Source organism: Lissotriton vulgaris, chromosome 1_1 (assembly GCF_964263255.1).
Source record: "Lissotriton vulgaris chromosome 1_1, aLisVul1.2, whole genome shotgun sequence".
Classification (NCBI taxonomy): Eukaryota; Metazoa; Chordata; class Amphibia; order Caudata; family Salamandridae; genus Lissotriton; species Lissotriton vulgaris.
The window spans coordinates 1,962,988,631-1,963,005,128 of record NC_141685.1 but is presented as its reverse complement, the minus strand read 5'-3'; the positions used below and the strand labels follow the sequence as shown (position 1 = coordinate 1,963,005,128).

Here is a 16,498-nt window from a genome sequence, read left to right as displayed (position 1 = left end):
CCCTCCTGAACCCCTAGGATTGATGAGGGGGCTATTAAAGTTCCCTGCGGGGCAAAAGAAAAAAAAAATTGCGATTTTTCGCGGTAAAGGTGCTTCCTGGTACGTTAACCGGGCAGTTAACCGGCAGCGTAACGGGAGTCCGACATATTGTGTTTTTTGAACGTTTGTGATATGTGCACGTGTGGATTTTGTCTAATTAAGGTTAAAAAAATATATATATATCTTTAAGCGTGTTCTGGCGCGCTTACGTTTTGGGTTTGGTTTGGGCTGCAGAGACGATACGTCACGGTTATGCGATGCATCATGAGGCGTCTTACGGGCTACGTGATACGTCACTTAATAAAGAATATATTTTACAGCTATAGATATTAGCTTTTAAAAAACCAATGAAATTCACAGAAAAAAACCATAGGTTATAGACCATATATAGTTAGGAATTTGCATTTACAAAACCTTGAAAATTCAATGAAAAAACCATAGGTTATAGACCATATATAGTTAGGGATTAGCATTTAAAAAACCTTATTTTATTTGCACAAAACCATTGAAATTCCATATATAGTTAGTTGCACTAACTATATATCGCGGACCCGCAATCCACTGCTAATGATGTCACATATTACATCATTCATGACATGGTCAGTGACATCACTGATGACATCACTGATGACATCTCAAATGACATCACTGATGACATCACTGATGACATCACTGGTGACAGAATTCCCACGAGTGCTGTCGTTATTTCCCACCCGGGACCGGGAGGGAGTGAGCTTTTATATATATATATATGTCTATAATATATATGCATGTGCCTGTATATATGTATTTATGTGTGCATGTATATATATATATATTAAAAAAAAACACAATATATATATATATATATTTATAGATATACTAGGCTGCTGAAATGGCACCAGCGCCGGGAGAAAGGACAGGAATGCACTGTATTGCTTAAATGCAGTGCATTCCTGCCCTTTCACTATGGTCATGCAGATCTTAAAAACAGCGAGATAGCTCACAATTGCATCTTTCAGTGTCAGAGACAATGTGAGGAGTTATATAATGCCTGTTCTACTTTTAGGGAGTTCAGAATGTTGCCTTGCTACACTGCCACACTGCTCTTTTAAATGATTTGGAAAAGTAAAGGCCCTCGTATTAGGCAATACTGAGGATGATGGGTAGTTATATTAAAACTACTATTATAAGGTAGCAGAAAGATTGTCGTTTTTTGTTTGTCGAAGCCTCTTTATGTCATGACGCTGGTCATTGTGTCATGCATAGGTTCTATCACTCACGTATTAGGGCAGAATAAGTAGTTTTGACCAGTGTGTGGTTTGCCCACTGGATATATCCCTGCTTAAAAAACTTTTATTATAGGAAATTAGGAAAAAGACTTACAACGTAAAGCAGTTACAACATATATTACTATATGTGTGTGATTAAAAATAGAAGAAAGCCACAAAGTAGTGTATTTTTTGGGGGGGGGGGAGGCTCACTGACCACCTGTTGAAAACTGAGGTGTAATAGGCGAGCACGTTTGTACTAGAGATACAGATTCTAGGATAAAATACAAAGAAGGAGGAGGCATGTTAATTAATATTTTTTAATTAGCTAATTAAATGCTGTAATAATTAGTATACAACTATATGCAATCGATCTTGTAAACAGCAACAGCTGATGCGCAAATGCATATTACGCCGCATACAAATTTGAAGATTGTAGTAGTTTTTTTAATACACAATTGCATTCCTAACTATATTAAATGGATATATTCCTGATTAAATAAAATGTACAACTTCGTTCTTTAAAAGAAGTGAATGAGATCTGCTTTTCGTAATGGATGGAGAAGCAGCCGCTGCCGGTAGTGGGAGTACCGGCCGGGCGGTGACGTGGGGAGGGGGAGGGGCAGGGTGGGGGTAGTAATGTATGGATTACAGACTTTAACAGGTAAGTAAACATAAAAATAAATTAAACGAATTTCGTTTCTTGCACTGCATCCCCAAATGCGATGTATTGCGAGTTAAACTCCATAACAGCCGCAGCCGGTAGTGGGAGTACCGACCGGGCGGTGACGTGGGGAGGGGAAGGGGCAGGGTGGGGGTAGTAATGTATGGATTACGGACTTTAACAAGTAAGTAAACATAAAAATAAATAAAACGAATTTCGTTGCTTTCACTGCATCACCAAATGCGATGAAGTGCACGCAACGAAATTCGTTTTATTTATTTATATGTTTACTTACCTTTTAAACTCCGTAATCCATACATTACTACCCCCCCACTCCCCCCTCCCCACCCCTCGTCACCGCCCGGCCGGTACTCCCACTACCGGCCGGGGCTGCTCCGTAATCCATACATTACTACCCCCCACCCTGCCCTTCTCCGTCCCCACGTCACCACCCGGCCGGTACTCCCACTACCAGCCGCGGCTGTGGAGAAGGGCTTCCTACTGTGTTGAAACATTTTACACTTTACTGAACAAGTCTCTCTTCAAAGAAGATGGGAAGTAGACTGTAGCGGCTGCTGTGCAGATGGATTGGTGTAGCGGAGTGTTGGGGGGAGAGTACAACTGACGAAAACAAACTAAAAAGAGAAATTGAAAATAAAACTTACCTGATGCAGGACCGGAGCTCTTCTGCTCGAGTTCCTTGCTGCAGCACAGGCTCCCCTGCGGCCAATCGTGATGCTGCTCATGTTTGAAAGCAGCGTCAGGATTGCCTGAGTGCTGTGAATTTGCACCCACATCGAGAGACTGGGAAACTGTGCATTGCTGTCAAAAACCCAGCAATGCAGGCGAGTTAGAGACAGCTCAGTGCGCATGTCGGTTTGGTCTGCCTGAGACGGCCCACCAAACAACATGCACACTGATAGCAGTGCCCACCACTCTCCTCTATGACTGCCCCCTTGATGGCCCCACTGCCAAGAACAAAACTTGAAAATTAAAACAATAGTAAACCTGTTTTATTATCGTTTTATTTTCCAAGTTTTGAAGCCGGCAGGTGAGGTGACGCTCCTTCACCATATCGGAGGAGCTGCCACTGGAAGTAGAAGCAATACGTCAATGACATCATGAGTGGGTATTCACAATAAACTCTTCCGTGGTCCTCGAATTTTCAATGGACAATTTCTTAGTGCACTACATATAAAAGTAGGCTTATTACTGAAAGAAAATTAAATTCATTACCAAAAGGAAAGTGTGCCTCACATCTAGGTGTGCGTGCAAAAAACCAGGACAACTGCAAACACTTGCTATAATGTCTGTGATAATTCATCCCCTTTTCCTATACTGAAATTTTGCCCCCAGCACACAAAAACGCAGACAATTCACGTATGTCTAGAATGCAAAGAAGTAACTGAATATTAGATTATAGCGATGACAATACCATGCAGTGATATTATTAGCTCCACCAGGTAATCACTACCAGGTGTAAAAAAAACATTACCACTGCCTGTTAGTGATACTACCAAACCGTCAGTGTTTATAAATAATTAAAATACCACCCACGTTTTTACAGAGTAGAGTATATGTGTAGTCTACATTAGTTTAAGTTGATTTGATTTCAGTTTTATGTTATCTTCAGTTTATTACCCGTAGCTAATAATGACTGTTTCGCACCCATGCCTTTTGAAGCGATATTAATAGGTTACATTGAAAGTATTTTTGAGGAATTTACAATTAAATTCTACTAGAGTCGGTTTAACACATTCACTGCCCTGTTGTGCATGCATTGAATTTATTATACTGCAAAAAAACTTTGTTTGCAAACAATGGTTGTCATAAATGTTACTAAAATGTTTACTTTACTTGGATGCAATGTTCCATCTGTTCTTAAACACACGTTATTTCACCTGCTCTTTTTTCATTTCACAGCTCCATTCAGCCCTCCAAACACCGTGGACAACACAGTCAAATTTGACACCTATGGAGATGGAATCGGCCGGTACAACATCTTTAATTTTCAACTCAAGGGAGACAAATACTCCTACCTTCGGATAGGCCAGTGGGCAGAGACCTTGACGCTAGATGTTGACCGGATCGACTGGTCTCAAAGCATGACCCCAACGTCACAATGCAGTGACCCTTGCGCTCCCAATGAGATGAAGAACATGCAGCCCGGGGAGGTCTGCTGCTGGATCTGTATCCCCTGTGAAGCCCACGAGTACCTAGTGGATGAGTTTACCTGTGCCGCCTGCGAGCCAGGGAGATGGCCAACTGCAGACCTCTCCGGCTGCTTTGACCTGCCAGAAGACTACATCAAGTGGGAAGATGCGTGGGCGATTGGCCCAGTCACCATCGCGTGTCTTGGCTTTGTGTCCACCTTTGTGGTTGCTGCAGTCTTCATCAAAAACAACGACACCCCACTGGTCAAAGCATCCGGACGTGAACTGTGCTATATTTTGTTGTTTGGGGTTTTCATGTGTTACTGTATGACATTCTTCTTCATAGCAAAGCCTTCACCAGCCATCTGTACTCTACGGCGCTTGGGGCTCGGAACGTCCTTTGTAGTTTGCTACTCAGCACTTCTGACAAAGACAAATCGCATTTCTAGAATATTCAACGGCGTCAGCGAAGGTGCCCCAAGACCTAAATTCATCAGCCCGAGCTCACAGGTCGTTATTTGCCTGAGCCTCATTTCAGTCCAGCTTGTTATTGTGTCTATATGGCTCATGATTGAGTCTCCGGGCACGAGGAGATACACCCTTCCAGAGAAGCGGGAAACTGTTGTTTTGAAGTGTAACGTCAAAGATTCTAGTATGCTGATATCTCTAACTTACGACGTGGTTCTAGTCATCTTATGCACTGTCTATGCCTTCAAAACAAGGAAGTGCCCAGAAAACTTTAATGAGGCCAAGTTCATCGGCTTTACAATGTACACAACTTGCATTATATGGCTGGCCTTCCTCCCCATATTTTATGTGACATCTAGTGACTACAGGGTAAGTCTTTAGAAATTAGTTTTAGGATATATGCATATTGTACACAGGGAAGCATTGATGTGTGTGTGTCTATATATATATCTATATATATCTATCTATCTATCTATCTATCTATCTATCTATATATATATATATATATATATATATGTATATATATATATATATATATATATATATGTATTTGTTCTAATGTACCTTGCCAGAAATTGTTTCCTCAGACATTGCCTTTTCCCTGAATTATTGTTTTGATCTGAAGGGTTGTGGCTTGCCAGTCTGAAACAGTAAAAGTGTTTTACGAGACAGGGACTCCGCGAATGTACATACATTGTCTAGTCGATTTGTTCAAAGAGACAGAAAGCTCAACTTTCCCTTTAATGAATTAAAACCTCACACCAGTAACAAACTATAGAATTAGCAGTTGTATTAGCAATTGTCTCTGACCTCTGTTAAGTAAAGGGATTTCATATCTAGCCCGAACACATTTAAAAGAGGTAACAGAATATTGAAAATCACTGAAAAGCAGAAAAGCTAATTATCGATCGGGGATGACAAGTATACGCGTGCTTTGAAATGTCCTGTCCTCAGTAATACGTTATCTCTGACTAACAATGTCAAGTTGTCTAACGTGTAATGATGGTAAGCAGCCAACATGCTGTTAATTTGTCTCGGGAAGGTTGAAAGGAAAAGATTTTAGATAGAGGTTTGCCAGATGGGCTCTGTGCTCTGTGCATTAGATCGGGTGCCACCAATGTCCCCCCAAAAATCTCCTGTAGTTGGTGTTCCAAACACTTCTGTAAATCATCAGTATCATTTTCAGAAAAATTAAGAAAAATAGTGAATAAAAGGGGAGGGTGAGAAAAGACATTTGCGTATCCTGAACTCTTCCTAGACACTACACATCGTCCTGTGGGATTGCGAATTCACAAAGAAAAATGTCATACAGGGCCTGATCGCATTACAACCAATCCATTCTGCACTTGGCCAAAAGCTGTGAGCTGCAGGAGCTGGTCATCTGTGGCGGGTTGGACGCAGGGGCTGGCATTAGGCCACGTCCTATGGCCCAATCAAGCTGCCCATAGAAGAAGGCCACAAACAAGTGGGGATGGCAGCTCTCAGTCAATTGGGAGAAGGGATGGGCCAAATCTGTGTCTCCAAATCACACTGTGAACAGTCAAAGGTCTAAATTCAATGCTTGATAAACACACCTTTACTCATTTATTACCACAGGCCTGCTCTGATTATTCACTTTTCACATACGAATATGCAGTGTCATCACACTCTCCATTGTTATAATTATCCGTTGTTTCCTCTTCTAGATATCCCCCATTGTGTGCTTCATATGTTGATTATTTAGACACGTGACAAATATAGAAGGCGCTTTACTGTCAATATTTTAGCAATATGTTAATCAACCTTGCTCGAATATATTCACACTATTTAATCAGAAATTAACGTTCTGTTCTGAGTAATTGTTGCTGAGCTTTGATCAAGGTTTATTGAAAACTGATAACTCTTTTTTTGCATTTATTATTATTCAAAGGGCATTGTTTATAGAAAGAAAACACGTAAAGGGCATCAGGCCACTTTCTGCTAATAGTTTATGCTGAAAGATTCAACATTGGTCAGATAATGTTATGTAAGATGGTAACAGAGTGAGAATGGTTTGAGAGGATATTGTTGGCAGAAGACTGAGACAAGACAGAGTGGAGGTCCTTATTTTTTGTTTTTTCAAAAACAAATTCCTGCAGGGATCTGGAGGACGAGTAACAGAGTATTTTACAAAATCACCCTGACAGAGTAAAGCCGCCCTCTTCACCCCAAATCAAGCCTAAAGTCTTCAGTGCCAGGTAGTCTGAAAAGTCTATTTTCCGGGCAGTGTTTTGGAACATCCAGAAAACACACCTCCATGGCTTCAAAAGCAAAAGAGGACAGAAATGCCTTAGCGTACATAATGTGCTTCTTGCACTTTATGTCTTTTTATTAGTACATTTTTGGATTTATATGTAACTTGAAATACCAATAATATACACTTTCTATTGACACAGAGCATGACTTAAAGACATTTCTTGTTTCTTTAGAGCAACTATTTATATAAAATAGGAATGGCATACACTCACACTAGTGCACAGGTTAAGTCGCTGTTAGGCATCAGCCTTCTAATTTGCTTTATATGTGTTTATTAGTCATAAGCTAATGGTGGTCAATTTGCACTGAAACAAATAGACAATGTCATGCACAATAAAAAATAATCAAATTATTTCTAGGGGAGAACCCTGGAACTGAGATTAAGGTTTGGACCTGGATTCCCACATATCTTAAGAGAGAATGTAAATTCAAATTTGAGGTGGAGCATACAGAAATGGCGCAATTTTGATTACTTTGCATTACTCTTTAATGTGGAGTACGGGACAAATTCCACAAATCGCATTTTCTCTTACGAGCCTCCAGAAAATGCGAGCTGGCAAGCGCGAGCAAGATTTGGCATCCCCTAGCGTGTTTTTCTAAAGCAGGCGGTAGCAGGAGTGTGCAAGCTCTACCTTTCAGAGGGTTGCAGCTCAAGTAGATTTTCTACTAATTATTTAATTGATTATCAATTATGTAAATTGTGCTACACATATTTTAGTTACATTAAGGTGTGGGTTGGTAGTTTTGTAGGGGTATTGAATGGGGAGTTAATTAAGTAATAATTAAATTAGAACAATTTATTTTATTGATAATTAATGATTCAGTTATTTATTAACTGTGTAAACTGTTTAATTGTTTTTTTACTATATATAAATGTGTTATGTTAATATTGGTTATATAAAGAGTTTAGCATTTTTTCTAAATAAATAGGGTTATTCAAATATGTAATGTGCTCGAAATGAAGTACTTTCCCTACTGCTGCTCAGGCAGGAGTGGAAATAGTCAATTTAACCCCCTCAAATTTTACCACTTTCCCAACTGTTGCACAGACTGGAGTGCAAATAGTAAATGTAACCCTTCCAAAGTCCAGCGCTTTCCCTACTGTTACAGAGACTGGCGTAGGAATAGTAAATCATACCCCTCCGAAGTTTACCGCTTTTCCTACTGTTGCACATACTGGAGTGAAAATAGTAAATCTTATCCTTCCGGAGTCCAGCACATTCCCTAGTATTGTGCTGTTTGGAGTGGCAATAGTAAATCCTCATCTCCGAAGTCTAACATTTCCTTACTGTTGTGCTGTATGGAGTAGGAATAGTAAATTTAACCCATCCAAAGTCCAATACTTTCCCTACTGTTGCTCAGACTGGAGTGGGAATAGTAAATCTTACCCCTCTAAAGCCCAATACTTTCCATACTATTGCACTGTTTGGAGTTGGAATAGTAAATCTAACCCCTCTGAAGTCTAACACTTTCCCTACTCTTGTGCTGTTTGGAGTGGGAATAGTACATTTAAGTCCTCCAATGTTCAGTACTTCCCTACTGTTGCACTGACTTGAATAAGAATAGTAAATGTAACAACCTCCAAAATATAATGCTTTCCCTACTGTTGCTTAGATTGGAGCGGGAATAGTAAATGTAACCCCTCTAAAGTCCAACACCTTCCCCACTGTTGTGTTGTTTGGAGTGGGAATAATAAATGTTATCCATCCAAAGTCCTACACTTTCACGATTGTTGCATAAACTGGAGTGGAAATAGTAAATTCTACTCCGCCTAAGTACAACACTTTCCCTCCAATCATACCGTTTGGAGTGGGAATAGTAAATGTAACACCCAGGCACGGCCCGTGCCGGGCGTTATACTGAGGCGGTGACGTCAGGCAGGGGAGGGTCAGGGTGGGGGGTTGTAAAATGCGGGATATGGACCATTAGAGGTAAGTACCGAAAAATATAAATAAAACAAATTTCGTTGCCCACGCTGCATCACATTTGGCGATGCAGCGTGGGCAACGAAATTCGTTTTATGTATATTTTTCGGTACTTACCTCTAATGGTCCATATCCCACATTTTACAACCCCCCACCCTGACCCTCCCCTGCCTGAAGTCACCGCCCCAGTATAACGCCCAGCAAGGGCCGTGCCTGGTAACATCTCAAAAACCCTATGCTTTCCCTGCTGTTGGACAGGCTGGAGTTGGAATTTGTACACTTGTCCTACTGTTGCACTGCTTGGATTCAGAATTCTAATTTTACCCCTCTGAAATCCAATGCTATCTCTACTGTTGCGCAGTTTGGCATAGGAATTGATAGACCTGGCATTTCTTGATTTGATTACCCCTGACTTTTTGCCTCTACGTCCTCTAGTTTTGATGCTGTGATGAATTGCGTTTTACTGGCTTAGATGTTTTGGTACTTTGCCACTGCTGTTCAGTGTCAAAGTGCAAGTGCTCCCTGTATAAAGTGTTATAGTAATTGGTTGTCCATAATTGGTATGTTTGCCTTACTGGTAAAGTTCCTAGTAAAGTGCACTATGTGTGCCAGGGCTGGTAATGCAAATGCTACTCGTGGGCCTGCAGCGCTAATTGTACCACCCACACGCATGCAAAACCAAAGGGGATGATGGGTGGAGTGTTGAACAATGCAAGCACTCACCCCCAGTCAACTGATCTGGGTTTTATCCATCATCATTCTTTAGCTCACTCTGCCACCCCAGTTCAGACATGGCCATATGCAAATCAGCCTCACTGTGTGCCTCATAGGAACAGTCCAGACCGAACCGCTAAAGCCATGTCCTTCCTGGACCTGAAACAAGCATCCTGTGACCGGTTTCTGGCTAATCAGCCGTCATCAGCCAGGCAAGCTTGAATCCAGTGGCAAAGTGAGCAAGGGACCCACGTCTGGGCATACCCTGCCAACTTAGGGCGAACAAAGCAAAACCAAAGGGGATGATGGACGGAGTGTTGAACAATGCAAGCACTCACCCCCAGTCAACTGATTTGGGTTTAATCCATCATCATTCTTTAGATCACTCCACCACCCCAGTTCAGACATGGCCATATGCAAATCAGTCTGACCCTGTGCCTCATGGGAACAGTCCAGCCCAAACTGCCAAGCCATGTCCTACCTGGACCGGAAACAAGCATCCTGGGACTGGTTTCTTGCTAATCAGCCGTCATCAGACAGGCTAGCTTGAATCCAGTGGCAAAGTGAGCAAGGGACCCAGGTCAGGGCATACCCTGCCAACTTAGGGTGAACAAAGCAAAACCAAAGGGGATGATGGACAGAGTATTGAACAATGCAAGCACTCACCCCCAGTCAACTGATCTGGGTTTAATCCATCATCATTCTTTAGCTCACTCCGCCACCCCAGTTCAGACATGGCCATATGCAAATCAGTCTCTCCCTGTGCCTCATGGGAACAGTCCAGCCCAAACTGCCAAGCCATGTCTTCCCTAGACCAGAAACAAACATCCTGAGACCGGTTTCTGGGTAATCAGCCGTCATCAGCCAGGCTAGCTTGAATCCAGTGGTAAAGTGAGCAAGGGACTCACGTCTGGGTGTACCCTGCAAACTTAGGGTGAACAAAGCAAAGCCAAAGGGGATGATGGACATAGTGTTGAACAATGCAAGCACTCACCCCCAGTCAACTGATCTGGCTTTAATCCATCATCGTTCTTTAGCGCACTCCGCCAACCCAGTTCAGACATGGCCATATGCAAATCAGTCTGACCCTGTGCCTCATGGGAACAGCCCAGCCCAAACTGCCAAGCCATGTCTTCCCTAGACCAGAAACAAACATCCTGAGACCGGTTTCTGGGTAATCAGCCGTCATCAGCCAGGCTAGCTTGAATCCAGTGGCAAAGTGAGCAAGGGACCCACATCTGGGCGTACCCTGCCAACTTAGGGTGAACAAAGCTAAACCAAAGGGGATGATGGGCGGAGTGTTGAACAATGCAAGCACTCACCCCCAGTCAACGGATCTGGGTTTAATCCATCATTGTTCCTCAACTCACTCCGCCACCCCAGTTCAGACATGGCCATATGCAAATCACTCTGACCCTGTGCCTCATGGGAACAGTCCAGCCCGAACTGACAAGCCATGACTTCCCTGGACCGGAAACAAGCATCCTGGGACCGTTTCTTGCTAATCAGCTCTCATCAGCCAGGCTAGCTTGAATCCAGTGGCAAAGTGTGCAAGGGACCCACTTCTGGCATACCCTGCCAACTTAGGGTGAACAAAGCAAAACCAAAGGGGATGATGGACGGAGTGTTGAACATTGCAAGCACTCACCCCCAGTCAACTGATCTGGGGTTAATCTATCATCATTCTTTAGCTCACTTCGCCACCCCAGTTCAGACATGGCCATATGAAAATCAGTCTGACCCTGTGCCTCATGGGAACAGTCAAGCCCGAACTGCCAAGCCATGTCTTTCCTGGACCGGAAACAAGCATCCTGGGACTGGTTTCTGGCTAATCAGCTGTCATCCACCAGGCTAGCTTGAATCCAATGGCAAAGTGAGCTAGGGACCCATGTCTGGGCATAGCCTGCCAACTTAGGGCGAACAAAGCAAAACCAAAGGGAATGATGGACGGAGTGTTTAACAGTGCAAGCACTCACCCCCAGTCACCTGATCGGGGTTTAATCCATCATCATTCTTGAGCTCACTCCGCCACAGCCATGTCTTTCCTGGACCAGAAACAAGCATCCTGGGACTGCTTTCTGGCTAATCAGCCGTCATCAGCCAGGCTAGCTTGAATCCAGTGGCAAAGTGAGCAAGAGACCCATGCCTGGGCATACCCTGCCCACTTAGGGCGAACAAAGCAAACCAAAGGGGATGATGGACGGAGTATTGAACAATGCAAGCACTCACCCCAAGTCAACTGATCTGGGTTTAATCCATCATCATTTTTTAGCTCACTTTGCCACCCCAGTTCAGACTTGGGCATATGCAAATCAGTCTGACCCTGTGCCTCATGGGAACAGTCCAGCCTGTACTGCCAAGCCATATCTTCCCCTTACATTACCCTTCCATTTCCATGCACATCACACACCTCTATGGTAGGTCCAAGGTACCCCCCTGGGCAGGGTGCAGTGTCTGTGAAAGGTAGGACATGTACTGAGGTGTGTACCATGTCCTAACAGTGAGATACTCTCCATTTCATTTTTCACTGTTACAAGGCCATCTTGCCCATATGAGAAAATGGGGAAGGCTGTGTAAAATGTTTCCTTTAGGAAACAACAGTGGTCCCATGCAAATGAATTTACAAAAACAATGAATATAGACACAATCGATTCTATATTGATATGACTTGTCCAGCCGGACAGAGGTCTCAATGTTTTACTTCAGAAGGAATAAACAAGGAATTTCTTTTGACGATTTCACGTGGTGGGGCACAAGCCTGTACCCTACTAAAGCAGATACAGATTAGTACATTCGAGGAAACAGTGGACAAGAACAGGGCATTTAGGCAAAAGCTTCTGGGTTCTGAAATAACAATTAGAACAGATAAATCAAAATGCACCTTCACATCTACATAGTACATGGTATAAACAATCTATAAGGTACCTAAAAGGTTGACTGCGTTTCGATCCCACTATTAAATAATGAGTATCATCATCAGGACATTGATTGATGCCTAATTCGGTCAAGCCTCTATTGCCTGGAAGAAATGTGGGGAGAGAGAAGGCATTGAGAAATAGGGTGAATATGTGGAAGTTATCTTACATTGTGGTGAGTGGTGACAAGTGGTGAAAATGTAAAAAAAAATTAAAAAACGTTGTGCCATTTCCTTAGTGGTGGAACATGGAAAGAAACTGGGGCATTTAACACCCTACGTTTGTTGGTATATAAATAGTTCCACTTAAAATGGTCATATAACAGTGCCTGGAGTTCGACAGGGCTAATTGATTGCGGTACAGACGGAACAAAAGCCGAGGAGCCCTCCGTAAAATTCGATAGTGGACTTAAAGGGCAAGGCTATGGTGACGGCTTACGAGACCGGAAGGGAGAAGGAAAACGATGAACCATTGGCGTGGTGAAAGTGAACGGAGCGGCAGTGCCAATGGCAGGGGTGAAAAAAGGGAAAGAATTGAAGTGTGGGTGGACTAAGTCAATCAATGCAGTCCCCCGTGTGCGGGCAGCTGCAGTGGAGATGACCCAGTTTGGTTAGGCAAGCCGAGTCGGGAAATGCGGGCGGACTAAGTGAGCCAATGCATTAACACGTTGTCGTGGAGTTGCAGTGGAGACAGCGAAAGTAAGTTGGAAAAGCCGAGTGGGAGAGTACTAATAGGCAAATGGAGATTGGTGACATATGACCACGAGGGTCAAGAGAATGATACGGCCGACGAGGTGAAACCGGCGCAGTGAAGGTCAAAGTGAAGGGGTTGCTGGGTATACCTAGGATGACCTATTGCTACGGAATGGACGGTTCGTAGTCTGGGACTCACTAAGAAAAATTACGGGAGAAGGTATTAAGGGTCAGAGGGATGGACAGAGCTAATAGGGCACGCCCGGGAAAACGGCATAAGGGGCTTACCAGAATCAGGAGCCGTGGAGACGCGTCAATAATATGGAGCGTGTTGGTTGCAGAGGGTACCTGGGAGGGAAAGGGGATGGAAAGTCACAGACGGGTACATATAGAGTTGGCCTGGGATAATTTACGTGGGTGGACAGTGCGGCTTACCGTTTCAGTTGGTTTTCAATCCCTCAGGGCAATGCGATGGCTTGCCGGGATCTGCTACGCTTCATTAACGCGAGAGAGGGCTCCTGGTTGGTCGGGGGCATGGAAAGAGAAAACGGGGACGTTGGGCAGGGCATGTGATTGGTCGGGGCGGGTGGCATTGAAAGAGAAAACGGGGATAGCGGCGGCCATGTTAGGCAGGGGCATGTGAGGTGAGAATAGATTACTATGGTGATGGGAGGATATAAATTGTTATTAAAAGATGTGAGTGGGAACAGTAGAACACAATAAACATTAAAAGCAGAATTCATTACTAAAAACAATGAGTAGCAATACGGATTCGCACAGAAATGTCTGAAAAGACAACAGGTCCAGCTGATAAACAGATGGCCATCTATTATATCAAATTGGTCCAGTCTTCCTGAAGATTCAGTCCAGAATTAAGACTGTCCGTTTTAAGGATCCATTTTAAGTCTTCTTTGTTCAATAGTTCAGAGAGATCTCCACCTCTTGGGGGGAGGATCACTTGGCTGATCACAGTCCAACGAACATCATTTTCACTGTTGAGATAACGAAATACCCAAGCTACACCAACATCAGTATTGTAACTTGGATTATCGCGAACTTGTGGAAATTAAAAAACAGACTTCAAGACAGAAGCTTTGATTGGACTATTTTATTGGTTCCATTGAGATTTCTTATGGACTTTGTGGATACAGGGCATTGAAAAAAATAACTGACTTGTGTGTAAGAATATATATGCGCCCCTCCATGTGAAAATACTGACGTTGGTGTAGCTTGGGTATTTCGTTTTCTCATATGTGACATGGATTCGGCTGAATCCAAGGACTAACTGACACTTTGGTGGGTAGGTGTCATATACCCTTAAGCACCCTGGCCTTGGTTGCCATAGATACTATCAAATTATTTCAGTACAACTGGCATTACTTTGGAGAAATGCGGTTTAATGTAAGCAAACCCATAATCTATGTTTATACAAATCATTCTCACTGTGTCCTTTGTCAATGAAGTGTTCAACCAATGGAGCATTCGCCATTCAACATCTAATCCTACTGCGGTGTTGTGAGATCCGTAGTTTTATTTTTTGTTTCGTTTGTCCCACATAGATCATGTTTCAGGGACAAATGATGGCGTAGACAAGATTGAAACTGTTACAGTTTATGAAAGTCTTTAATTCGTTTCTCACATCTTTAAAGATAAACTCTTTACAGTTAATACAAAATTCACAGACAACACATGAACCACATTTGCAGTGGCACCTTAACGGTGGTAGTGACCAGTGATCATTCAGAGTAGTATTTACGGCCTCAGTTGAGGGGAGGGCTGCTCTTACAGGTTGGTCTTTCAAATTTTTGCTCTTTTTGAAGGCGAACATGGGTACTTCTAGATCAAGCGTGCCAGAATTTATAATATGCCAATTTTTCTTGATAGCTTTACGGATTTTATTGGAGATTGTGTAGAAAGTTGTAACACATACAAGTTTATCAGTGGACTTTTTTTTGGCTTGGGTTCTAGCAGTGTTTCACGTGGGCAATATTAGGCCCTTTTCATGGCATTTTTTATCAGGTGACGTGGGTAGCCCCTGAGTCTAAGTTTATTTGACAGTGTGTTTGCTTCATTGAAATAGTCACTTTTCTGAAAACAGTTTCTTCTGAGTCTCAAAAATTGGGAAGACGGTAGGCTGTCTTTGAGGGCTCTAGGGTGACAGCTTTTGTAACTTAGTAGTGTATTCCTTTCGGTTGGTTTTCGAAACAGAGAAGTGAAAAGTAGTCCCTCTTTATGTTGGATGCAAAGGTCAAGAAATGGGACACTAACATTGCGGTGAGTGAGAGTAAAAGTGAGACCATTACAATTATTATTAAGCCAATGGAGCAATGCTGTTAGGGAATCCACGGGGCCTCCCCAGATGAGGAAAATATCGTCTATATAGCGTTTACATGGGACTACTGTTGTTTTCTAAAGTAAGCTCCCTGAGGTCCTGTGCTGACTCGTTTGGGGTACCCTTGTTGTTCTAAATATAATATATATGTGTAAAATGTTTCCAGCCTATCTTCCCATAGGCATAAGATGGAGAGGTGATGCTTAGTGTGCCTGAACTTGCAGTTTAATAACACATCTTTTTGTGAAGGGGGTTTTTGCATTGTGTGTTTAGAAACCATGCTTTTAGAAGTGGCTGGTTTCTTTGTTCTAACAATTCTGTGTGTCTCTGCCTGGTTGTGGATTGACTGTCTGAATTTGAATGTGATAGGATCTGGGAAATGTCTTGACTCAGGGAAGGAGTAGGAGACAACAACAGGCTGACCTGCGTTTGGAGTGTAGGGGAGAGGAGTAGCCCCTGGAGGTGAAGAGGCCTTTGCTGCTGCCAGAAAAGAATAGCCCCACCTCCTGCTGAGTGAATGAGGAACCAGACCCCCACTAATAAAAGAAAGAAGGTGTCACTGGCAGGGAGACACCCAGGACTGGTTTCGACAGGGGTCAGTGCCCCCCTGAACACAAAGACTTCAAAGGCATTTAGGGGTATAACTGAGAGAGCTGAAACCCCTGAATGTTGGACTGGTCTAGATTGAAAAGGATTGAAACTACTTTGTGGTCAAGAGGAACCTCTGCCAAGGTAGAACAGCCGAAGAGACTGAAGAGAAGGACTGACCCTTGATGTGTGTTTTGGGGCTGGCCTGCAGTTTTCTGATTTAACTAAGGAGAGGCTAAGGGACTTTGCTGTGTGTTGTGTCCCCCTGCTTTACAGGACTTTGCTGTGTGCTGTGTCCTGAAGTAACTTGTCCCCAAGGGCCCAAGGAGAGCTGGATCCCTGTTGTGAAAACTCAGGAACATCAAAGTTTCCAAGTGTGTCTCAACAGCGCTGTGTGCGTGTGCTTTTTGCAGCCTGAGACCTTCGTAAGCATTGCCCTGGGACTGTGTGGCCTGAAACCCAACCAAGTCTCAGCAATGCTTTG

General features: G+C 43.2%; 1 protein-coding gene across 1 annotated transcript in view; it reads left to right on the top strand.

Annotated features, from left to right (window-relative positions):
• GRM3 (glutamate metabotropic receptor 3) overlaps positions 1-16,498 on the top strand; it is a 1,262,213-nt gene that overhangs the window by 1,204,024 nt on the left and 41,691 nt on the right. The window contains exon 5 of the mRNA XM_086919750.1: positions 3,877-4,943. Within this exon, the coding sequence (XP_086775876.1) occupies positions 3,877-4,943 (1,067 nt within the window). The remainder of the gene's footprint in view (positions 1-3,876; positions 4,944-16,498) is intronic.